This window comes from Bemisia tabaci, chromosome 10, assembly GCF_918797505.1.
Source record: "Bemisia tabaci chromosome 10, PGI_BMITA_v3".
Taxonomy (NCBI): Eukaryota; Metazoa; Arthropoda; class Insecta; order Hemiptera; family Aleyrodidae; genus Bemisia; species Bemisia tabaci.
Window position 1 is genome coordinate 19,458,354 of NC_092802.1, and position 26,337 is coordinate 19,484,690.

The window sequence follows — 26,337 nt, forward strand, 5'->3', positions numbered from 1 at the left end:
AAGAACATTGTAGTGGTAATCAACTGTGTAAATCGACGGTGTAAGTCGGCAATCACATAACTCGGTTAGCGACGTCGCAGACTTCCTATCATACTTTATTTTTTAAACGGAAAACTACTCAACGGGAATTCTTTAAAACTGCCGTGATTTTTCTTCTATGTGCGGAGAAATTTCTGCAAAAACTTCAAGGGATGATGTCAATTTGTTCTCCTTTAAAAAAGTACCATGGAGGCGGAGATTTTCAGACACCGCAAATGAGATATGTGATTGCGGACCTACGCCGTCGAAATAGTTCTCTAAGGTGCTGTCTTTGTCAGCCAACCCCCGGTTATGCAGCTGAACATTCATAGAAATTATTATTATGTTGATTTGCCGTGAAGGCATGGAAACGGTCAGAATTCTGGTGATGCACTGAAGCACTCGTTTGTCTTTACTGCCATACCAGGGGATATGATCCGGGATTTTTCAACGCACCAGCCTTTCCTCAACTCTCCACTCGAATCTTCAGAAAAAAAAGAACGATTTCAAAGGCAGGGGTTTCATTCGGCCTCCAGCCTAATTGAGATGTTGTAGGCCGGCGGAAACTACTTGCTTTTGTCATCAATATTCTTCGCTACATGCAACCGGAGCGTCTATCGACGGAAGTGTCCATCTTGTATGCGTCCATCCACAGTTTGACGATCTCCTGTAGAAAACATATATTCATTAAATATAAATGCCGATTTACACCTATTAACGTGTTATTTCTTTGCATTTCTGTGTGCACTTTAAAAAAAAAAATATATATTTATGGTCTCTCTTACTCACACATAAAAAACCCTAGGCTTTACAGCTTGTTTTCAAGTAAAAAATGTTGAGACTCTAAGAATTAATGTTGATCGTTTAGAAGAAAAGTGTAGGTTATCGATAGAGGAGCAAAGTCAGTTGTCAAGTATAGTGTAGGTCATATTATCTTTGTAAACATATTTTTTGGTGAAATGAAACTTTTGTAAAAATGTTCAGTTTTCAACACCTGAAAAAGCATGGATTTCACAAAAAATGAGAAACTACCCATGTATTGTGATGTGGGGTCTCTTATCTTGTCCGGTATTCTGTCGTCATATATGCATGTAGGTAATCTGTTGATGTTATACTATTGTTATATTCCGCTTAACAATTTTCAATTGCAATATTGTTTTTTCAGAACATATTATGTATCTAATTCTGATGTTAAAGTTGCCAAGAGTTAGATCCGCCCTTTGAAAATTTTACAATTCGTTCGTAAAATCCAATGACCTATTTTCAAAAGATGTGTTGCAGTTCGCTAGGCGTTTTGCCAGTTCCCAACATATCGTTTTAACATTTTATTTGGATTTTGTAGATGAAGTGCTTCATCCTGGAATTAAAATTTACTTTAATTTTATGAACAACGCTATTTACGTCTCATTACTATATGAAAAATCAATTTGTAGTTTAATTTAAAACACAGCTGTACCTCGAATTAGAAGAGCAGATTTTCTGACACATGAATTTTATTATTTTGTTTGTTTGTTTTTTAAGACTAATAATCACCAGTTTTCTCGAATTTTATTTTTTATCGTTCTTGTCTGTGCAAAACTTGTTTTATGTGTAAAATTTTTAGATTGTAAATTACATCTATCTTCGTCTACAAAAATATAACGCATACATTGTGAAACATAGCAGTAAAGACCCTTGGTTTTGAAACATCACTAATGTACCTGGCATGTCTGAATTTAGCTTAACCTAGTTTACCCAAAATTTCAATCAGGAACTTTCAAGAGTTTTTATGTGAGATAATGCGTATTTTAAGGAAAAATATTCATAACTCTTCAAAAATAGATATTTTCTGAGAGGAAATTTGGCAACGTCTGAAGGCTCATGCGACGTTCTTTCTTAGGACGGCAGTTATACACGTTAGCAGCGCACACTTTAAAGAACCACGGGGAATTTTCCGATATCCCTCAGGTACTTCTCTGTTCCCCATCCCATTTCTGGTATTTGACTTCCCAAGAAACTTTTGACCCCTGTATATTCCGCCGTGCTAAAGAAAAACGCCGTATGAACCTTCAGGCGTTGCCAAATTTCCTTTGATAAAACACAAAATTCCTGGTAAACTGAAGAATATCTTTCTTCCAATTGTTCAGATAATTTTGTCCGCAATTTCACCAAACGTTCCTGAAAATTTCAAGACAAGTTGTCCATAACTTTTTCCATAAATAAGTATATTCTGAGAGGAAATTTGGCAACTCTCGAATATTCATACGGCGCTCTTTCCTAGCATGACAGCATTGAGCTGCATAGTGGATCGAGTTAATCAGAGAGGTCGGACATGAAATTTTTGACTAAAACTGCAAATTATGATGTTTATTGCCCCACATTTTAAATTTTAAGGGGTGCTTCAAGAAGAAAATTTCACGAGGAGACCAATGAAACCACTTTTAGAACCTCAAAAATTTGTATAAACGGAGTTATAAGCTTTTAAAGTTTCCAAATTTTGCCCGACCTATCCTATTGACTCGAGCCACCGTAAGCCGCGTGTATTTCCCCTCGTTTATGGTAATACTTATTTTTGCAGATCGGACAAACTGAGGCCGTTCTGGTTGTCGGTGAGTGACAAGGGATCGCCGCCAGTTCTAGAGTTCCTATCAACAAGCCTGCTCTCGGTGGAGTATGAGCGCGCCCTAAACCGGGCGTTGGCCATCCCTGAATGCAAAGTCATCCCTTATTTCGGGGCTTTCCTCAAAGAACTGCGAGAGGCCCTCGCCTCCACACCCAGTCTCATCGCCTTGGCACCCGACGGGGACCAGACGCGACTAGAGGTAATCCTCACTTCAAGCGACTAAAATTTAGTGAGGATAGAAACTAATTTTATACAGGAGGAATCCTGGTGTTGGGTTCGTCTACAGCTGCATGCCTTTTTTGCGACCTTGGAGTTTTATCTGGTAACATTGCATGGTGTCATCGCTCACGGTGTCAACAAACAGAAAAATATCTTCCTTATAAGTAAAATTAAAAAAACTAAGTGTACAGGAGAGGTTTGGGTCACATATAGTTAGATTAGGTTCGTTTAGGCCAGGACATGTACGGTTGGATTGGATAGGTAAGGTGATTAGGTTAGGTTAGGTTAGGTTACGTTAGGTTAGGTTAATAACACGAAAAAAACAAGACTTGAAATTTGAAATGTGTAATAGAGGGAACTTTTAAGTTTCGTCGACGTCGTGATCGTTGACACCGTGATCATCTTTCATAAGAGTCAGAATTTTTTATTTTTGGATGTTCATGCTGCCAACAAAAACTTAGAAAAACTGTTTGTTGACACTGTAATCGTTGACAACATGCTAAGTAATCTTTTATTTAAATATAAAGAGAGACCCTTGATTGGTATCGTGACAATGGTGAAAGTTTTTCCTCTCAGGACTCCAGAATCCAACTATTTAGGGGATGATCACCCCCTAGCCACTGAGCTACTCCGTATCTGATCACAGTTGGGGAATAATTGGAAAATACGGGGGGAAAAGGGGCCGTGGGGAAACCGAAAAAAGAGAAAAGTAGAGAGCAAAATAACTTGAAAAGGAAAAAAATTCGTTTATGAAAATGGCTAATTTTACCTGCCAACGTAATTTTTGGCATAATAATTTTTGATATCGTAGGATTTTACTTTAGTATTTTTTTCAATAAAAAATGAACTAAAATTAAATTAATTACTTCACTATTTTGTTTTAGAACGTTGAATGACCATTCTAATATTTTTTATTTGTTTCTTCCTCAAAACAGTTTATCTCCGATTATAACGGCGAAGACCACTTCTTTTCTCGTATCGGTCCAGGCGGCCTCATCAATCTGGACAAAGTGTACAAAATCCAAGCCACCATGGACCGAATCGCAGCCTTTCATCAGCACTTTCACGACAGTGAGTTGGAGCGAAGGTAAGAGATCATTCAAAGTGTGGTTTCAAGATCTCAGAAATTAAGTAATTCATATTATTGAGTCTTGAAGAGGACGTCAAGTAAATGTTTTATCAGCTCAGGAAGTAGAAAAAGAATCATGCTAGAAAATGAACGTGTTTGAATGAATTAGTGATCAGTTAAAAACTAGGGGGCTACGCCCCCTGGCCGCTACGCGGCCCAACCCCCTGAAGGCGCTCCGCGCCATCAATGGGCCGCTTCGCGGCCCTATTTTTACCCTCCTATCAGTGTTAGTTTTATTTTTCCCCTAAAAAATACGATATGAGGTATACTTTAATTTTAAACTTTACTTAAAATTACTTTAAAATTAAAAGGACGCGTTTTGGAATGACTGCTTGATGAAATATTGCAGTAAAACAATGAACAATGATAGTCAGGTAATAATTAAGATTTCATAAGTCGGGGATCGAACCCACACTGTGATCAAGGCGGACGCATTTGACGTCTTTAGACGACTCGGCCACCGCTCGACATGAAGTCGCAGGTGCGAATCTTGTGTAGATAAGTGTAGAGCTGATGCGCAGGCTACCCAGCTACTGCGCAACCTCCTCGACCATTGCGCATCCTCCCGCGCATAGCGGTAGCAGTACCGGAGCATTCTGTAAACTCACTCACTTTTATAACGTGATTTTAAAAAAACCTGGGTCCTTTTTCCAAAATCTGATTGCAGCGGGCTCATCTAGGGCCTATTACCTGTCGATTTACGCAAAAATCATGGAAATCGGCCCGGTAGAACGCTCAAACGAACTATGACAAAAAGTATAAATTTACATTGTTTAAATGGGAGAATTCGCAACTTTACCACGTAATATAAAAAAACCTGGGCCATATTTTGAAAATCTGAAAAGAGTTGGCTTATCTAGAGGCAATTGCCCGTCGATAGCCGCAAAAATCATGAAAATCGGCCCGGTAGAACGCTGGAACTAAGCGTTACCAGTTTCGCAAAATTAGGAGGTCTTGGAGCTTATAATATAGATGGTATCACTTGTGGAATTTCTCTGTGTAACTACGTCCAGCTTTGAAAAAGAAAAGAAAAAATAAAAGAAAAAAAGAGAAAAAAATGAAAATTTTTTGAGAAATAATTTAGAGTAAGCCGTATTGTTTGCATTTCTCTGTTTAAAAAAAAAAAAAAAAAAAAATTCGACCATATCTACTTTTAATCTATTTACAGCGGGAGACCTCTCAAAAGTGATACACTGCCACATGGGATTGAAGATCCAATGGCGGAAACGGACAACTATTGGCCAGTTCAGCCACTAAACAATGATCACGGAGTCAGTTTCATCCCCACCATCACTTTAAATCATCATGTTCTGCAGGTAAGTCAGTGTTAATCACATCATTTTGGGTGATGATCTATAAAGATGATAGTCCCCCATCGAAAATCATGCTGAAGTCACTTTGAAGGTTTTTCAATGCAGTGGACGGCGAGTCGCGCGTGTTCGGACTGAGCGCAAATTCGAATTTCGCGAACTGTAGAGTCTCTAATATCATAGATCAGGACTGCTGAAGGTTACCTCCTCTTCTCACCATTTGCGCGGGAAACTGTTTTGATTATTACCTGTCTAACCTCAAAATCCACCTCAATGATCTCGGGATGATAGTCCTTCATATTCAAAGACATAAAGACGGAGGGCTAAAAGCAAAAAATGAAGCTTCTAGAGCTTCTTTTCAATCACTTCTACTATTGGCTAGAGGATTGGCGGCGAAATCGGGACAAGTTTCAATTCAAATATAGGGCGGGAACTGAATAAAATAATTGCGGAAACAAAGTATTTTAGGTTGATTTTTGCCCAAATTCAGGTACAAACTCATATTTTTTTAACTCTAGGTTAGTTTCCGTCCGTCGTCGACCGATTAATTTCATTTGGGAGTAACGTTGATCTAGAACTGTAACGGCCTGTTTGAACCTGCAGAACCACCATGAGCAGAAGAAAAAACCAACTTTATCTGAGATTACTGCCTGTTACCGAGCAAAAGTAGGTGTATTATGTTAGGACGCAGACCGAACTTTCTTAGTATATTCGTTTTAGGAATTTAAAATACGTTTCGAAGAAGAAATATGCAAAAATCAAGAGGACAAGTTCAAATCAAATTTCCGTTTGCCGCCATGGATTCCCGCGCTCATTTACACACTCACACAAGCGCGCAGCGCCGAACCTAGCTTCACTTTTTCCCCGTGCTTTTAGATACGAGCGCTCCGTCTTTATGTCTTTGTTCATATTACGCGAAAGTCTGTTCACTTTGAAACTTCTTAAATGCAGTGCACGGTGCGACGCGTGTGTTTTAAAAAGAGCGCAAATTCGAATTTCGCGCTTCCACCTTAAGTCTCTTAAGTCACAAATGCAAGAGCCAATCGGAGATCAGGATTGCTGAAGGTTACGCCCACCTCTGACTATTTGCGCGGGAAACTGTTTCTTGTTTACGTCTAACCTCAAAATACACCTGCTGTGCCTTTTCCCTAATCTCCATTATGTTCCATTGTAAGCTGGAGAATGATTACAATCAGAATGTCATTAGTTGTTCCTGCAATAAGTTTCTCATTCGTATCTTGTGACTTCGCAGACATGTCTTTTGCTAAGTGTTCTTCCACTGGCTGTGTTAAATCATTGTCACTGAAATCGTGTGGCAAGTTATGCTTCGTCCCTCTTTTTTCTTTCCTCTCCACAATCACTACCTTTGCACTGTATAGGTGCATAGATATCCTGGAGACAAGGTACGTGGGCCTTCCTTCGATGTATTTTGACTGGTTATAAATTGTGTTCACCGTCTGGTACACTAATAATTAATCAGAATTGTCTGTCTCTTCACCGAAGAGTGATGAAACGTTTTACAATTTTGGAGTAGAGACCTTACCTACTTGTGTATACTCCTATGGCTCTCCAGGTACCCATTCTTAATTACATTCTGAACAGTCTAATTATATGTGTTTGAGGTTTGATTCAAGCTTTGTCTCAAAATTTCATCTTATATCATCCTTGTTGGAGATTTGTGCACGCTCAACGCCCCTTGAGGGCTCCCTATTTTTATCTGCAGTCTTTCCTAATAGCCTTTTCAAACCTCACAGATCCTCCACCATGGAACAACAATGGTTCACTGGGAGTCTGAGGGAAGCCGGAGTGCTCTGGTGTATGTCCGTGTGGAAAGGAGTTGCGTGACATTAACTTGGAATAAGCCAGCATGGAGCGGATTCAAAACTGGAACAAACTCAGAGTTTTCGTTGTTTGTAAATCCAGAGGAAATGGTGTCGCCTGGACTTGCATGTAAATGGGCTGGAGATATTGTCAGTTTAGGCCTCGAAGAAGGGTGAGTTGTCAACACATAATAACTTTTGGATTAAAAATCCTTTTTTATTGATTGAATCTCTCAGTTACGAAACAATGCACTTTGGAAAACTGAAATTTTTCAGGAGACAATAGAAACTGTGTAATAGCTAGAAAAGGATTGTTTCATGCCAAAAAATGAATAATGTAATAAACCTGATCGGGGGGTCGTTTTTGAACTGAGAAATTCAATTTTAAACAGACTAAGAAATTTCTCTGAATTGATCGCTTCTCACTTAGGTAAGTAATAATGTCAACCATGAAATCTGTCAATTGTGCTTTGTCTGATCTTATTCTGAAGAGATGGAAGTGAAATTTTCAGTGATAACTGAAAAGGCTGGTATCTCTTTTTTAGAGTGCCGAATGAGTAGAGCACCTTTAAAGGTAGAGCAGGTATTGCCATCTGGCCCCTTCACTTTCCCTTGGAGGCTGTAGGACCTAAAAATGGCTGCGACATTGGGTTGGAGGGGAGTTATTGCCTACCTTTGACAGTCACTTGCAGTCATTCGTCCCACAAAATTGAACGCAACGGCAAAGCCGATTTATTTGGAGTTATCTTTACTTCCAAGTCTTCAAATTTTATGTTATCCGTTGCTTTCTAGTAGGACCATTCAAAAGATTGATGATTCTTTCTTTTGTGTTGAAGACTTCTGAAATGAGGAACAAAGTTGTCCATGCATCATACTTTTGGCTCTCAATGTAGATGGTCAGAGAATTGGAGTACACAAAAAAAAGAAAATGTCCACTTTTAAAGCGGTTTTTTACCTAAAAAATGTTTTACTCAGTTTGTCTCAGAAAATCTAAAAATGTTTTTAAAAACCTTGAATGCCCTCGAATTTACTGTTAATCACCCCTAAAATTTGTCTAAAAAGTCTTAAAAATCATTCAATTTTTGAAACTTTTATCATGAGCCCTTTTACTCATGATATCATGAGTTAATTATTAGATTGATATTGCACTATCTCCCTAAATTAATCCAGTGACCTTATACACAAAGAATTAATATGTATCTTTGTTCTAATTGGTCCTTCCACAGTTTTCTTGATCTCTCTTCTGTAAAAGAGATAAGTTATGGCGGCCGAGAAAGGGACCGCGACCCAGACCTGGCCTCAGCTTTGAAACGATTCGGACTAGAGAAGTACACTAACCTTGAATGCTGCCTGACACTAGTCTATGGCACAAACCTGAGTGATAACAGAGTTTTGTTCCTACTTTTACCTCCTCGACTCTGCAGGTTAGTAGCACTTTTCACACTCACATTTACGTAGCAAGCATTCCTTTTGCACCAGATCAGAGCCAAAACCTCACAAGAAAATTTAAAATAAACGTATCAAGAACTCCCTCGTAAGGTCAAAATTAATGTGTCAGACACATTTCTGGCTCTAACTAAGCGGCAGAGCAACTGATACTTGTGCCTGCCTCTGCTCTCTAAGCTCTATTGCTTTCCTAACTGTCACAAACAACAACAACACAAACAACTGTGAATTTAGTCATGCTACTCTAAGAGAATGTGTTAACAATTTAGCTGAATACATTTTCGCAAATCCCTATTCACCCAGATTTCAATTATTAAAGATACATCGACGGTGTAAGTCGGCAATCACATAACTCGTTTGCGGTGTCTGAAAATCTCCGCCTCTATGTTTTTTTTTAAAAGAGAACAAATTGACATCATTCCTTGAAGTTTATGCAGAATTTTCTTTGCACAGAGAAGAAAAATCACAGAAGTTTTAAAGAATTGCCGTTGAGTAATTTTCCCTTTAAAAAATAACGTATGACGGGAAGTCTGCGACGTCGCAAACCGAGTTATGTGATTGCCGACTTGCACTGTCGACATGAGTTATTTTCTTGTTTTCAAATAGTCAGCCTTTGCTGAATTAAACATAACAATTGAGATACCCATTTTTCGTGAAATTTCATGATGTGAAATTTTAGAATGGACTAGCATACGGAAGGTTGTAATCTCAAGGTACCCGCTCTCTTTGAATTTTCTAAACTTTTCCCAAAACTTTTCTTCAGGTTGTGGTATCATGGACTGTCTTGCATAGTGCGGTGCATCAAAGCTCAATCCAACTACATTGACCGACGACTAATCTGGCTTAAAGAACAGTACCTCCAACTTTACTTCGAACGAGCATGCACAGGACCGTTAACAGCAGATGCCATTAAGGTAAGTAAGCCAAGAGTGTATAAGTTCTGAGGAATATGTACTTTAAAACATTACTAGCACTAGCATATTGTTATGAAATTTTGAATTTTCCAGCAACTACCATCCAGTTGCAAAACCATTGATCCTAAGATAATATTGTTAAATTATGAGACAGGTATGAAATTTTCTCAACAAGTCTGAGAACATGCATTGAGAATTCCTGCCATTATGGCCTCAGTTTTAAGAGATTCCCTTGAGCCCAGGAGTTTGTTTCAGAGATAACCAATGATATCATTGTCTTTCTCGCAAAATTTTGCATAAAATTATGTACTTTCATTGAAAATTTCTGATGCATGCAAGTTCGTTTTTCTTGTCATGGGCATTAGGCACTAAATCCTTGGATTAACTGGCATATTATCCTTTTTCAGTTCTTGAAGTTGTATAGAACACAAGTATATGTGAAACAAAACCCCACTTGAAACAGTGAAACTAAATTTCTTTGATATTCTCTCTAATATTGTTGGTGTCAATTTTCAGATTTTTGGTGGTCGAGACTGGTCTGTAGCTGCAAACATCGCAAATGCCTCACCCCAAGAAAGTGGGGGTTTTAAAAGAGGTGCCTCAATAAAGTTTCGGAAAAAAAGGTCTATTGGAAACATTCAAGCTCTTAAGGTGTGTCCCTCCGTTACCAAAACATTCGCTAAAACTAGCCATGGCTAAAGTCGCAAAATGTATATCTCAGATTGCAACGTCATAATTTTCTGCACTTGTTTTATTCTATCAAAAGAAAACTAATCAACAGTTTCAATTGAAATTTGGTGTAAATTTTTGAAATTCAGTCAAAAGAAATCGCAATAAAGCATTTTTATCAGTATTCCTTGAAGAAAATAAAACTTAATCGGAGATTTTTAAACATTATAATTGAGATACCCATTTTTTGTAGTTAGCCATCGATATATGAAATAACTAATCTTAAGTAATGCAAGTTATGAAATTACTATGAAAGGTTAGTATAATCTCAAGTGGAAAAAACTGAAGTAGGTACCTAGCAGTGGAGTTCTTGCACAATAATACTTATGACTCTTAACCCTCTATGACATAGCTCTATGGCATAGCATCACGAATTCATAACAATGTATTTTTTGGGTTTTTAAAAATTGAATCTTTCCTCTGTGACATGATTTTGTAAATTTCTATTAGTCTTTTCTTTTTTGGAATACCTGATTCCCAAAAATTTCAAATTTTGAAAAAAAAATTAGTGCTCTATATTTTTTATGCAAGCTACAAAATAGATCCGTTTCCACCGGAATCTGAAATCCAAACTCAATTCATGCCACATCGAGAGTTAAACAAATTAGTCAAGCCTACTATGGTATAGATCAACTTTTAAATGAATTTATTACTGTATTTGGTTTTTAGATGGACTTTGTAAGCAAACCGGCAGATATTTGTGAGATGACAACACAAAGATGGCCGCACACAACATCAGGTGCTCTCTCATTATCAAGATCTCATTCAATTGGCAGCGACACAGACACATACACATCAAACGACCCACAAGATAAAGTCAGCCCCTCTCACCCTCAGAAGTAAGACACTTTCCAGCTGAAAACATACCTTAGTTTTGTTTTCTTCCATCTATGCGCTCTGATTATATGCTCTAGCATTCAATTTAAAAGTTTTCAAGATAATTTCAACATTCTAAATTTTAGGGGCGCAGCAAATTTTTGAGTTTGCATTTGATAAAATTTCTATAAATTGATGACTATTTCTTTATAAATGTAGGTAATGCTAGTCTCAGAATTGTATTTTGATGGTTTCAGCTCATAGATTAGCAAAAATCAATTAGATCTTTTATGACATTGACTTGTGCGGAGAAAGGAACTGTTAAATAAGTATGTCATCCTGTGAAAAAGCATAAACGCGATCAGAACATGTTAAAGTGAATAAAATTAAAAAAATTGTGTTCTGAAGGAACGTGTGTTGGAGCACAGTAGGCTCAATTCTCAGCCATCAGTAAAATTTTAGCAAACACTTATTAGTGTTATGTCATTGTTGTTATGAGCAGGAACTGGTATCTACACTCTTGTTTTTAATTTTTCTCTCTACTTTATTTCAGGGACAAAACAAAAACAGATTTTGCTCGACAAATGAAACATTTCCATCACGGCTCTATCACTCATGAATCTCAGCTTAAATTCACAGATTTTGTGACGCTCTTTCAATCTTTCAGGTAAGCAAAGGATAATTTTTCTTGTACTAGCACTAAACAAGGTACCGATTTAAGCATTCTGATATATAATACCTCTTCAAAGCACATGGAACACAATTTGAACCACAACAATTACTGAAATTAATTCCTAACCAAGATATTAACGTTTCATTTAGCATTGGTATCGAAAAATTGAAATTTCCTGCTCGTAGGTAAGACCAGAGTCAACAAGAATCGAATCATGCACTATAACAGTTTTGACAGGCTTCTCAAGAAGCAGTGATCCCTCTCCACCCTGTGTTGTTATGAGTGTAAACAATGCACAATAACTAAACCAAAACACTGATTTTAAGGATGTCATATTTTCATTCTGCAGAGACTGTCATGGTATTCAGCGTGAGATTTAACTCAAGTAGAATATGGTTTTTATATAAGTGGAAAGTTAGAATTTATGCATCAAAGAACGTTAGTATCTTTGTTAGGAGTTACTTTCAGTCATTTTTTCTGTGCAAATCGTGTATTACGTAAAATTCTGACAAGAAAGTATAAATTACATTGCTTAAATTTGCGTCTTGTCAAATGGTACATTAGATGACGAGTAACTGTATTAGGTACATAAAAGGTTACAAGTGACCCCAGCGGGGATGACACCTTTCCAAGGGGTAACTCTCATGACTATTGTTGGTGCCAATCTGAAATATTAATTTTTTAATGCAGTTTAGGATCAAGATTTTAGTGCAATGTAGAATTAGTAACTTCATAACTGAAAAAATTAAACACTAAGAAGTGGCCTGAACTGTATGTAACAAGGTGGAGAAATGGTGCTGGGTCCACACCATTTCGCGGGGAGACAAAGCCAAGAAATACCAAAAATTAAAATTAGAGTCAAAAATAAATTTTTAGAACTCTAATGCGCACCAGTAGGAAACTAAGGGAGGAGAGTGTTCAGCTCAGGCAGTTTGCAATGGAATATTAAAAATAATGGAATATTAAAATTTTTTTTTACTCTAATTTTAATTTTTGGTATTTCTTGGCTTTGTTTCCCCGCGAAATGGTGTGGACCCAGCACCATTTCTCCACCTTGTAACTTTATAACTTTAATATAAATATGTAACGATTTTTTAATTTTTTTTCTCTGCACAGTGTCCAGACGCGAAAGGACATCAGAGACCTTTTTGAGCAACTGGCGGTCTCTTGCAGGAGTTTATCAGATAGCTCTTTAAACAATAATTCCGCAGCGATGGAACCAGTGAATAACAAGCTTCAGAAGATTGGTAAGTTTCCACCTTGGTAATTCTGGGAAACTGATGAATAAAAAATCAATCCTCTATACTTTAAATCTGTTTCAAATGTTTTCGATTCTCAAGGGCTGTTCATAAAATTCTTAAAACTAAATTTTGGATTTTTTGACCCTCCTTTCCAGCTCCTACTCTGATGAGTCAAAAATTATCGTTATAACTTGGATGTAGAAAATAGACAGGTTCCGAGTCTTGTGCCTGCACAAAAAAATCCTCGCCATCATAACTGATGGTTTCAATGACTCTTCCCTTCTTTTAAATTTTAAACACTCCTTATTTCCTTCAAATACTCAAGAAAAAACAAAAGCAGGACGAATATAAATCAAAAGGATTTAAAAAAATAATTTTTATTCAAGGTTTCTCTTAACTAACTCAGCGCCGCGTTTTGCGTAATTTTAATCTCGAGTTAGATAAATTAGATTAATGAAACCTACAATTATAGAAGAGATTGCGATATATACCGTTGTTATTAGCATTTGTTTTATTTAATTTGTAATCCTTTTAATTGGAAGTTAAAAGTACTTTTATATACTAATAAAACTAAGAAGTAGCTTTGTTTATATCAAACAATTAATTATATCCCTCATCATAAGTAATGGGGATGTCAATGTTTTTTCGTTCTTTTTCTTAGGTCTCCTGACAAGAAACAGCTCTGTCGATTTGATGGAGTATCGCAACACCTCAACCCTCCGAAGGAAGCAGATTTTTGATGCTATTGCCGCATCCAGTATTGTCCTAAATTGTGCTGGTGTGGATACATCAAAATCTCAAGTTATCACGCTCAACAACTTTACAAAATTTCTGGAAACCCAGCAAATGGAGCAACGCTCTGAGGCGGAAATTAGAGAGATCATTCAGGTTCGTTAGTCCACAAGATGGGATATTTTCTCAATCTAAAACATCTAGATTTTTTTATTATCAAAACTTTTATCACTACTCAATTTCAGTCGTTTAGAATACTGTTAATTTCCATCAGTGCAATTAATACAATATAATATCCCAATTTAAACTCATTAAAATAGAGGATTACACAGTCTAGGAAAATTCTAAAAACTTGAAAATCCTATGTGTTTTGCTTTATGAAGATGAAATTGAGGAAATAGACATTGAGGAAAACTGGAAAATCACTGGGAGCTCAATTTAAGAAATGAATAAGACAGGAAGTCTGCAATGTGGCAAACCATTGTACGTGGTTTGAGAGTTTCCTCGTCAATATGAGGCTTTTTTATCCTTTACATAAAATAAGTACTGCACATCCCTATCTGATCGTGATGATCTAAAAATGAACACTAGATTCAAAAATTTTAGCTGTAGATTAAAAGGGACTAAATGGGAGGTCAGACATATTAAGAAATATTTTCACAGCAATAAATTTAAGCTAATTTAAGAAAAACATTAAGTTAATTTCTTTTTTCTTTTTGAGATAAGTATCAATTTGTCCTGTCCCCTCCCCGTTTCTTTATTTGTATCGACTTTTGTTGTATAGAGGCATGAACCGGACGCTGGCCTGCGCTCTCAAAATTGTCTCTCATTTGAAGGCTTCGCTCGCTATCTGATGGACAAGGAGAACTATGCATTTGCTAGTGAGAAAATCTATCCCGATGATGGAGAAATGGATATGCCTTTATCGAGGTATTTCATCGCTTCCTCTCACAACACGTATCTCACTGGACACCAGCTCAAAGGAGAGTCATCTGTTGATCTATATAGTCAGGTAAGATAAAAACTCTCTAGAGTCAAAATTCCAGATTACCCAAATTTTTTTTGTGATACTTGTTTTTTTTTACAAATACATACGTTTAAGTCGCTTTACAGCACTCCCTCGCGCTCTACGACTCCTAACCTCCACTGCTCTCTTTCAAACCACAAATCTTGGGGCTTTGAGCACCTTACCATTTCCACTTCAATCCCCTCCCTCCAACCTTTCATTTTGCGCCCTCTGCGTCTTCTCCCAGGAGGAACCTAATCAAGGACCTTCTTCGGCAACCTGTCTCCTACCATTCTCTGGACATGACCATACCAAATAAGTTGTTTTGTCATTATGTCATGCACGATGGTCTGCTTGGCATCCATGAGCTCCCGTACTGTCTCATTCCTGACGCGATCCTTTCTGGAAATACCAGCGGATCTACGCCAGGAGTCCATCTCTGTTGCCTCTAAAACCTCCCGGGTCTGCTGTTTCATCGGCCATTTTTTACAAATTAACTTTAAAATAAAGTGGCTCAGAGATTGTTCATACCTCTTGCTTGTACACTGCATAATAATATTCAAACAATTTTGTCGTCCTTGTTTAGGTACTTTTAACAGGTTGCAGATGTGTTGAGCTGGATTGTTACGATGGCGATGATGGTTCTCCGATTATCTACCATGGCCATACATTCACCACCAAAATACCATTTAGGTCTGTTGTCGAAGCAATCAACCGTAGCGCTTTCATTACCTCACCGTACCCTGTGATATTATCAATTGAAAACCACTGTTCTCTTCAGCAGCAAACCCGAATGGCTAATATCTTCCAGGTAAATATCTTAGAAATTAATTTCAAATTTCTGCGGAAGGTATGCAGAAGTCCTCAGATTCTGATAAAATATTCACAAAGCCTCCTATAGACTTTAATATTTCTGTACTGTGCACAATCTTAGACACTGCTTTCAGAACTTCAAGAAATCCTCAATGAATCATCCAACATTAACCAAAACTGTGCAAATAGGAACTTTCTTAGAAACGCAGCAGATATTTAATCATTTGCAAAAATAAGGAAGGCTAATTTAAAACAGCAACTATTTGTTGATAGCATAATAATTTTTGGGAATTGGGATAAGCACCAATAGTATTAGTGTGACCTTCCCCTCATAAAGAGAAAGAAGAAGGAAAAAAATAACATAGACTTTTTAAAACATCATGGAATAAAAAACTGATAAATTGGGAATTTCATTTTTCAGAACGTCTTTGGGGAAAAACTAGTGACAAAGTTCATCTTTGAGGCTGACTTCAGTGATGAGCCACAGCTTCCATCACCAGCGCAGCTCCAGTATCGCATTTTGATCAAGAACAAAAAGCTCATATCAGAGGTCGGCACCTGGCCCATCATGCGAGCGTCACGCGTCAAAGGCCGGCCGCATCACCTTCCCGGAGCAGGGCGGGCCAACTCGATGATCTCCAATGCCAGCGGGTCTGTCAATGATGACTACAGTGATGATGACGACGATGATGATGATGATGACGATGACGATGATGATGACGATGATGATGATGACGACGATGATGATACTCTAGATAGTAAGGGACCATCTTTCGTAATCTATCCACTTCAGTTTGTATGTCATGAGAGGTTATCATAATTGCACTCTGCTGTTAAATGCAAATCTTTGACTTAGTTTTGTAGTCAGATTCTCTAAGCATTTCTCTTGTTTCTGTCGGAAATTATAGATAATTTGGGCAAATATTTAATGTACGATCGAAAATTATTTATTTATATATTGTTCATCATTACTTTTATTCACTTAGAAACATTTACATAGAACTCAAAAACTCTTCACTTTGACTTCGTTTGGTAGTCAGATTTTCTCAACGTTTCTCTTGTTTCTGCTGGAAATTATAGATAAGTTTAGTAAATAATTAACGCACGATTGAAAACACTCATTTATAATTTATTCTTCGATAAATTAAATTTTTAACTCACATTTTCATTGACAAACCGGAACAGCTTGTAGCTGATAAGCAAAGGTTCTCTTTCAGCAAACTGTTGCCAGCAAATTTGATATATTCATGAAAAAAAACTTTATTTTTGAAGAAAATTTGTGATTTGGAGGTGTGAACCTAAAATTTCTATACCCAAAAAATCCTCAATCAAGTAGGTATGATTAAACTTAAAGGAGATCCCCAAACTCAAGAAAAATTTCAAAGCAGCGCTAATGGGCCTCTAGATAAAGTGTGAATTTAAGCACTACGGAAAATCTCCCCAAAATTTTGCAAGAAAAACAAATTACACAATGCAAAGTTTGGAACTCAGCTCCTGGACAAGGTATAATTGTACACTATTAATATTGATAAAATGACCAAAATAAAAATGATGTCTCTTGTATGATTTAGCTTTCATTTTATGTCGAAAAATAATCTCGTTCACGTGTAGATTTATTATTTTCCCATTATGTGATTAATTTTGTGCCCATAAATTTGAAGAGAAAAGATTTTGCTTTTTTTCAGTCCAGAAAAATTGCCAATTTTCATCCTGTATAGCATCTTATATTTTCAAATTTCAAATGCCGGTTAATAGAGACAGTTTAGCAGTACCACCAGGGTAGGTTGAACCACCAGCCGAAGAAGTTGAGATCTAGTGTTCTGTTTGTTAAAACTTTTAATGCTACTTGATGCTAAAGCAAAATATTTTGTCCTAAACCTTGACGAAGGAAGCTTAATACTGCTAAAGTGAAATAATGAAACTTGGAAAAACTGGTTTTTTATTTTTATTTTTATTTTTAAGGTTTCGCATGTACTGTATATTTGTATTATAATGAAATGACCTTAACAATCATAAGGCCAATCAGCTTACTTTCCTTGGGTTTCGTTGGAAATTACTTTTTTCTCTCTTTCTTTATTTTCTGTTCTGTCACTACCATTTCTCACAATCAGTTTTGCCTATGTTTCAGCCGTGCCAGTCCGAGCAGATTCAATATCAAGCCATGATAGTGCACCCTCGAAACTTATAACAAAATCTTCAAATACTCAACTCTCTGATTTGGAGGCAGAATCAGCCTTGAAAAACAAGAAGAAAAGAAGCCAAATCGCCAAAGAACTCTCTGATATTGTCAACTACATCCAAGTAAGTCTCGAATCGGAAAATATGTATTCTGATCTCTGAAAGTCGAATTTTTGGTTGCTGAATAGAAGCTATTCTTCTAAGAAAGTCTCGCTCAAAATTTGAAATTTTTCCAGAGGGGGAAAAGAGGAAGAAAAGACAGAGTTCAAAATTTTTAAAAAGTTGTTTACACCTTGAAACTACTTCGACTTGATTGAAAAGATGAAAAGATCAAAGGTGGCTTTCAGAAGTTAAAATTGCCAAGGCTATGAAGACAACTAAGTTAAAGATATTTGCAGACAGTATTTTTTTCTTCTCTTTTTTCCTTTTTTCCCCAAAAAAGATGATTTTGACAAAAACTTGAGTTCGGTGCCCATAAAACCAAGATATTTAGACAAAATATGAATTCAAGCATTTTCATCCTTTCATCTTACTCAGCATGCTCAACTCAAACTATTCTGTTATTGGGATAATTCGAACAATTTCCCAACTGATTTCATATGAGATTAATCCAATTATAATTTTAATTACTGTATTAGTATATGTTTGTAAAATATGATTTAGGATTAACTACAAGTGTTCAAAGTTACTGATTTTTGCATCCCTAAATACTAATTCTAGATGAGGCAAGGTTAGATAAAATTGTCATTAGTTCTTTCTAGGAAATTCAAGATAAAAATAGCTTTTGTTTTTTATTTGACAGGCAATCAAATTTCGAGGACTGAATCACATAAGCCCTAACACTTCCATGCGTGTCAAACGAACTCCTGGTCTCAAGAAAAGTAGCCCGGAGCCTTACGCCCATGTCAAACAACGTGTCAACACACATCATCCTATCTACCAGTGTTTTTCTCTCAATGAAAGCTCAGCAAAGAAACTCTGCCGGAAACAACCACACGCCCTCCTCGCCCACACAGAAACTCAGCTTGTGCGAACCTACCCCGCTGGAATGCGCATCGATTCCTCCAATTTCAACCCGCTCATTTTCTGGGCTTTTGGTATCCAGATGGTGGCACTCAACTACCAAACAGAGGACGCGTCTCTCCACCTCAACAGCGCCATGTTCGAGCAAAATGGACGTTGCGGCTACGTTCCGAAACCAGCTGTGATGTGGGATCGCTCGCACATGATGTACCGGCGCTTTAATCCATGGGAAAAGGAGTTCGATGGGCTTCATGCTTGTTACTTGATTTTAAATATAATATCGGGCCAATACGTCTGTCCATCCAACCTCACAGCAAACGTATTGGTTGAAATTGAAATAATCGGGATAGAGGTTGACTGCAGCAAGCAGAAAACTAAAGTTATCCAGCGCAATGCATTGAACCCCATCTGGAATGATTCGTTTTTTTTCCAGATCAACTTCCGTGACTTAGCTTTTTTAAAACTCAGTGTGTTGGATGCTAGTACCAACCACTTGTTGTCTCAAAGAATAGTACCGATCAAACATTTGCGACCGGGGTATCGTCATGTACGTTTGCGCAACAATCAAAACAACCCTCTCCCTGTATCAACACTTTTTGTGTTTTCACGATTGGAGGAAGAGAGTCTGGAAGGCGTTGATGGTAGTATGACTATTTCAGATGATAAGTCTCGTGACAAACAAGAACCGCAACATGATGTACGACCACTGGGTACAAAACGGCGCATGTTCTTCCTGATGGTTTATGGAGTTGTACCTGAGGAGCCGTATACGATTTTAAAAATTACTCAAGAGTCAACTACGCAAGAGGTGGTACTGCAGGCGCTCCAGAAAACTGGCCAAGGTGCAGAACGTGTGAATGATTATGTCTTAGTTGAGGAAGTTGCACGTAGCTGGGAGCGTAAAGACCGCGATGTACCTACTGCTCAAAGAGTTCTTGACCCAGAAGAGTGTCCCCTTCAAGCGCAGGGTCAGTGGCAAGGTGAAGGACGTTTCATCTTGAAAAAGCTCGGAGACGATCCGAGTAGCCGGGCTTGGTTGTCTTCTATCCGCAGCACTCGTGCTCGTCAAGCCAGAACCTGGGAAGAGGCTGATAATTTCCTTGTGTGCGTCTATAATGTATCACCAGAAATCCCATATGCAATTCTCAAAGCTCCCCTAAGTGCATGTGCACAAGATGTTCTCGCGCAGGCGTTGGTGAAAGCTCGCCGAATGGAAAACCCAAACAAGTTCATTCTAGTAGAAGAGCTGGAATGGGGTGGGAATAGGCAGTACCGCGTTTTACCTGATGATGAAAATGTGTACAAAACTCAGTCTCATTGGCAGACAATCGGACGATTCATGCTGCGGGAACGCCAAGAAATCGGGCGCAGGCAGAAACTGAATAAAGATTGGATCAAACTCCCGGTGAGTGAGGCGCTGAGTGACCCGACAACCAAACCAAGGCTGGCCACAGTTGGTTTTCACCGTGATGTCCATTCAGAAGGTGAAACTCTGAGTGATGATGACAGGACGGCTGTGTCTAGGCTGAAAAAGATATCACTAAAAAAATTGAAGATGTGGAAGTCGTGATACCTCACTTATAAAATTTCTTGGATATTGGCTTCTCACTTTAAGGTCCTTTTGAATCAATCATTGTTCTTAATAGTATTACATTGTTGAAATATTTTGGTGTCTAGGCATCTGTGAGGAATTCTTCTTGAGTGATATCCTTAAATCGGCCCCTAATGGCCTTGGACCTGATCAATGGATCCTGATTAATATGATATCTCTGAAAATTTTACTTTCATGAAGAATTCATTTTTGTTTGAAAAGAATCCTCTAAAATTGTAAGATCATGAATTTTGTCCTCTATTGGAGCAATTTATTTTTGAATGCCATATCTTCATGCCCATTCGTTGGATTTTTCCAGCAAGTAAGTCAACAGTAGAGTTTGATGAATATCATTATAGAAAAACCCACCTAAAAAATTACTATCTGTAAAACAATGTTATTGATTCATGATTGGAAACGGTCAGTATGGCTGAAATGTGTTCTCTTTTTTTTCCCATCTCCGAAAATAACTGAACATGAAAATTACAGGGATCTGCCAACAAAAATAATAAGATTATGTACGTCAGATTCAAAAGAGAGATCCATAAATTTGTAATTCCTAACAATGGAATTCCAAAATAATTCAAATTTGTGAAAATGCTCTCGTGATTTTTTGCTCTGAAATGCAGATGTTAGCTCAACAATCAAATCTGTTGCTCTCAAACAGAGAGGGCTGAAAAAATATTCATACGTAATACCTTTTCATTTTAAGAAGAGCTGTGAAAGGCATATTAAACTTACTTTCAGCTTTAGCCCTGTGCCCTAATATCTTTCACCTACAACATGGGTTGTGTTTCGTCCTGCGTCCAGCAGGCAGTTAAATTAATCGTTACCTACTTTTTTACCTGCAATATTAAAAATTCTAATCGCTGATCACCTGTGTTTTGTTTTAATTTGACTTAAACTGTTTTCCCCCTTCAACCATTTGGTTCTAATTGTAAATATTGCATCTGCACAGTGGAAATATCCTAGGTACCTGAGTACCTTAACTATTGATTATTAATTGATTAATTGTAGTTAATTAATTTTGTATATGTCAGTTTCTTATTACTTTTCTCGTTTTGTTGTCTGTTTAATTTTCTACACTATTGTGATGCATCCTTCTTGTAAATTAATGATTTATTTATTACTAGCTCTAAGTTTGTAACCGCCTGTCAGGTTATATGAGGTTTCCTAGAATCTGCTCTACAGCTTGACAATGTCAAGATATCCTTTTTTGTTTTTAATGACGTTTCATATCACTTTGCAAATTCATAAGTACCTAGAGCTTCCTTTCCGAAACTAGTCAAGAGGAGGTTTTTAGTCGTCTTCTTTACATATCTGGCTTGTAAGTCATGTCTAAGTTTTGACCGAAGTAAAATCTCTTATTCACATTTTGTAAAGCTCAAAATCAGAGAAATGTTTGTATATATTTATTGTATAAGAGATTAATTTTTGCACTAAAGTTAAATTTTTATTTTATCGCTTAGAATCAAATACATTATAGTATCGAGTAGATTTTCAACAGCTGAAACGACCAGTATGAATGATAGTCAAAGCATACAATCTAACGTTCCTAAGTGGGATGAACCAAACAGTCATGAAGTCAAGATACTTTGAATATTTACAGTGGGGATTCCTCCAAGTTGGCAACACTATTTTTCTGCTGTTTAAATTATAAGTGAAACAATTTAACGTAAAATCATCTATCTGCATGAAAAAACTAATGGCATATGTATACTGTTTCTGTAAGGAGCCATAAATTAAGCCATAAGTCATAAGCCATAAGTCTGGACGCACGCCCAATGGCACACCTTCTTCGTTTTTCTTGAGACTTGGATCTTGGCGCTTAGGCCCTTTAGAAAAGTATCCGTTCAATTGGTTTCTACCACAAGAAATGTATCGCATTTAAACTTTCTGCTGCTTGTCAGCAATAAGATCCTAAAACTCGTCCATGGGAATGACTGCCCAATGTGGATTAGTCTAGCCTGAAATCCATATTTTTAATGAATTCAAATGATGGTTCAAAAGTATTGCCAAGTCGGAGGAATCGCCACTGGGTGATTGAATGTTACAGATTTGGCGTAAACTCGTACTGAGAATCATTCATAAGCCAACTTCCTTTCAGAAAAAGAACCTCGTATAACTGGATGCAGTAATATCATGTGACATGTGTTATTTTTACACTTTTGAAAAGTATCATTTAGTATTAAGACTCCTTTCTATAGGTTGTACATTTTTCCAGAATCATTTCGCTTTTGTTGGGGAGTAAGTAAGAGATCTGTTTTCATAATCTAATCCAGTAACCCAGCCACTATCGGGACTCACTCCATTAAAATGGGCCCATTTAATGGGCCCGTTTTAAAACCCGGGTTTTAAAACGCAGGAGTACGAAAAAGAAAATAAAAAACTTCTTGGCAAACTCGAGTATTGGGCTAAAATGAAATTTGATTTTAGTTCACATGTTTTCCTGGCTCCTTAATAAAAAAAATAAATTAAATCCACTCTGCTCATCCTCCAGTTTGTTTGTCAGTGTTAATAAGGCAGTGACAAGGAATTTTTGCAAGGTTGTAGCACAGTTTTTCTCTGGTAAAATTTTGTGAAAAAACCAAAAAATTCATCCAAAAGTTCACAAAATTATTTTTGGTGGAGACAGAGCCAATGAGATCCGATCAATCTATAGCTGACAGATGAGTTGACGTAGTAAGGCGATACAAACGAGTTCTACCAATCAATACACTTAGTTTTCTCGGTCTGACTGTGTCATCCTAGCCCGCCAAAAATAACGTTTCAAACCGGTTCAATTTTTGGTATCTTAAAAATGTGGTTTCTTCGCCATTTAGGACTAAACAATTTCTAAAGAATTCCACTAAGCCTAGTCCACTGTGCACTTCTAGAAAATGTCTTTAAAATATGCATACCTATGACCCGTTTTTTAAATGTTCTGAAACTGTTTTCTCTGTTGTTAGTAACTGTTTGCAATTTTCAAACTTTCCTCTGGAATGATACCAGCATTTTGTGGCTGTGCAAAGTAAGAACAAGAGCTACCAATTAAATGAGTTCCAATATCATCATTACTCTCTGAATTTTAAGATAAGAAAACACTTATATCGCACTGTTGCTCGTTTTAAGTGAAAGCGCTGTCACAATTGAAATGAGGTTTTAGGTATACAGTGTACTTGGAACCCATATAGTCTGCAACTGGAATACGATTTTGCAATAAATTGTGAGGTTTTTCCTGCATTTTACTGGAATTTGGATTATCTCGAATCATTTTTGGTTAATTTCTTTTTGTTATTGTTATCAATTTATTGTTGAGCGGTGTGAGTCAACGATCGGAGATGAATGCTTTTTGATTATGACTTAGAATGACCAATCACTTTACTATTTTCCATGGTTATTTTCTCGTTGATTGTTCTTATAATGAAACCTGTACAGCAATTATTCTTGTGAATTCTTTTCTCAAGTTACCCAAGATTTTGCCTGTTACCTAATCATTAAAATTTTGAAACACTCTGTACCAATTGAGACCTGAAGCTTACTGAATTCCTATCAAAGCACAAATTCATTATTTGAATTTTATTTTTATCCTCGGGATAAATATCTCCCTTACGTGTTCGTAAATGCCTTTCAGTGGTGTCTTGAGAAATCCTGCTGCTATTTAAAAAACTATTATATTTCACCCTCAGCTATGTTTTACAATTTTCTTCCATATTTCATTTCTCTTGGGGATTAATATCATCTAGCATTATTAAAAAGGACTGTTCCTAGGCAAGGTGATTTGGATGTCGAATGAGTCAAAATCGAGTAATATATTAGTGATATTGAACAGGAGAATAACTGACGCTATTGTAGACTGTATTCATAGTCATCCCTTTAATAGCTCCTTTCCATAGGAGGCCTCATTCGGTTTATATTGTAATTAAGGAGGGTTCAAGGCAGCTTTTATCAGAGATCATAAAAGATACATTTTTTACAAATCTGGAGTAGCATTTGAGAGTGAAAATTCAATAGGGCCATTGCAAGAGATAACAATGATTTGCCAGCGCAAAAAATAAATAATTCAAAAGAAAAAATTCTACGATTTTGACAAACTGTAAGATACATACGAACCTACCTTCAAAGTTTCAAAACTGGGGTTTTTTTCCTTTGCATTTTTAATTTTGTACAGAAGCACATCATTGTCATCTCTTGTAATGGTCTATTTCCGAAGTTATATTCTTAGATTTTACTTGGGATTTGTTAACATTGTACTTTTTAAGATGTTGCTTTAAACCTCCCTCGATCACGATGTAAACTATATGGGGCTTTCTCAGGAAAGAAGCTATGTTAGGGACGACAATGAATACGGCTCACACTAGCACAAAATGAGGACCAAAACTTTTAAATTGTTTTCACGTTTGCAAATTTAAAAGAAAAAAGTTGTTTTGAGAAGAAGTAAATGAACAAAACAACTGTCGCTTATCTCTGAAAATACTAAAAAAAAAAATTCCGACAGAAAGGCAAGTACGGATTTTTTTTTTCTCCCATGAAATTTGTCCTGAAAAAACGATAAATTAAAAAATTGTCTCCCCTTTCGGTGGCACCTTTTTAAAAGAATTGTCACTTTTCCAAGGATTTTGATAATTTGTACATTCACACGGAAAAAAATTAAATTGCTGATTCAACAATTCTATTGCTAAAAACAGTGAGTGCAATGCTTCAATGCAGATTTTACAACAAAAAAATGCTACTTTAACCACCCCCGTGGTTAAATTAGTTTACAATGTGGTTAAAGTAGCATTTTTTTCTTGTAAAATCTGCGTTGAAACATTGCACTCACTGTTTTTAGCAATTGAATTGTTGAATCAGCAATTTTTTTTTTCGTGCAGTAGAAAGAATTTCTGGCAACATTTCAAGCAACAATTGCTCACTTCTCTCTGAAAACTGGAATATGAGAGAGAATTTTAAGAAATATCATAGCTGCTCCGGGATTCAAGATTCTTAAACGTTCTTCTTTCTTTTCGGCAAGTCTCAGCGAAATAAACAGGGGAAGAAATGATTTAAAGGGAAATCATGGGACACCACTGTTGCCTTCTTTCCTGTGCTAAACTTTGTCTGTAATATCAACAAGGTCATACCTTCTTTGTACAAATGTTTCATCCCTCTCATTTTTAAAGCCTTTTTCGTTTGTTAGGTTTTTATTCATTCATTTCTTTGTTTTTATTGATTACAACAAAGTTTTAAAAAATAAAGACCAGAGATTTTTGTAAATCCACATATTCAAACTGTATTTTCTTAACGTCCTCAAACCTCCTCCTTTTATAGATAAATGGACCGCGTTAAACAGAAAGGAACCAAGCCACATCAGTTATTGCCAAATTTAATTTTTTACATGAAAACGGTTGTGTGGATTTTCGTACAAATTTCAGTGAAAATTCTCCGTGGTGCGGAGCGAATTCCTTAAAATTTTCCAAGAAATCCGAACAACCGTTCTTTCGTAAAAAATTTAATTGCCCAGTTAAACTTGGCAATCGCTGATGTAGCTTGGTTCCTTTCTGTTAAACTCGGTCCAAATGATGCACCCGAGGACAAAAATTGAAAATTAAGAGAAAGTTATTTCCGCATCAAGAGATAAATTCAGAATCATTTGCTGCAAAACAACACTAGAAAGTTCTAAAGGGATTTCTTAAGGGCAAATCAAAATTCGAGAACGGACAAATGTGATTTCAAGGAAATTCAGTCAAAGTTTTGAAACAAATTTACCTAAAGAATTTCGCTTCTTTTTCATTAAAATTGATTCCTGCTTTTGTAATGACCTTAATATTGTATAATGAACTCTAATACACCTTTACATTTGATATGATAAAAGCACAGCCTCGTTATAACGTGCAAGCACAAGTTGAAAAAAGCTCATCGAGTTGAGATTGAGTCTTTGCATTGATAGCGGTTTTGAACTCCTTCACTTGCCTATAAAATCGGTGAGAATATAGATTATGACCTAAAATTTTAACAAAATGTTCTTGATATGGCTAGTAATCGATTGGCATGAAAGACAAAAAATCAATAATTTTTTTTTGCTCTTCTGTCAATTTCGAAACTCAACCCGAGTCCCCTTT

The 26,337-nt window shown here is 36.7% G+C and overlaps 1 protein-coding gene across 2 annotated transcripts in view; it reads left to right on the plus strand.

The window, feature by feature from the left end:
• LOC109033369 (uncharacterized) overlaps positions 1 to 25,498 on the plus strand; it is a 358,654-nt gene extending 333,156 nt beyond the window's left edge. For both annotated transcript variants that reach the window (XM_072305106.1, XM_072305107.1), the window contains exons 37-52: positions 2,576 to 2,819; positions 3,775 to 3,926; positions 5,137 to 5,284; positions 7,033 to 7,271; positions 8,325 to 8,522; positions 9,308 to 9,458; positions 9,975 to 10,109; positions 10,857 to 11,026; positions 11,557 to 11,670; positions 12,793 to 12,923; positions 13,579 to 13,805; positions 14,434 to 14,661; positions 15,242 to 15,466; positions 15,890 to 16,226; positions 17,597 to 17,769; positions 18,449 to 25,498. In XM_072305106.1, coding sequence (XP_072161207.1) covers positions 2,576 to 2,819; positions 3,775 to 3,926; positions 5,137 to 5,284; positions 7,033 to 7,271; positions 8,325 to 8,522; positions 9,308 to 9,458; positions 9,975 to 10,109; positions 10,857 to 11,026; positions 11,557 to 11,670; positions 12,793 to 12,923; positions 13,579 to 13,805; positions 14,434 to 14,661; positions 15,242 to 15,466; positions 15,890 to 16,226; positions 17,597 to 17,769; positions 18,449 to 20,239 — 4,663 coding nt within the window. In that variant the 3' untranslated portion in view covers positions 20,240 to 25,498. The remainder of the gene's footprint in view (positions 1 to 2,575; positions 2,820 to 3,774; positions 3,927 to 5,136; positions 5,285 to 7,032; positions 7,272 to 8,324; positions 8,523 to 9,307; positions 9,459 to 9,974; positions 10,110 to 10,856; positions 11,027 to 11,556; positions 11,671 to 12,792; positions 12,924 to 13,578; positions 13,806 to 14,433; positions 14,662 to 15,241; positions 15,467 to 15,889; positions 16,227 to 17,596; positions 17,770 to 18,448) is intronic.
• The last annotated feature ends 839 nt before the right edge of the window (positions 25,499 to 26,337 follow it).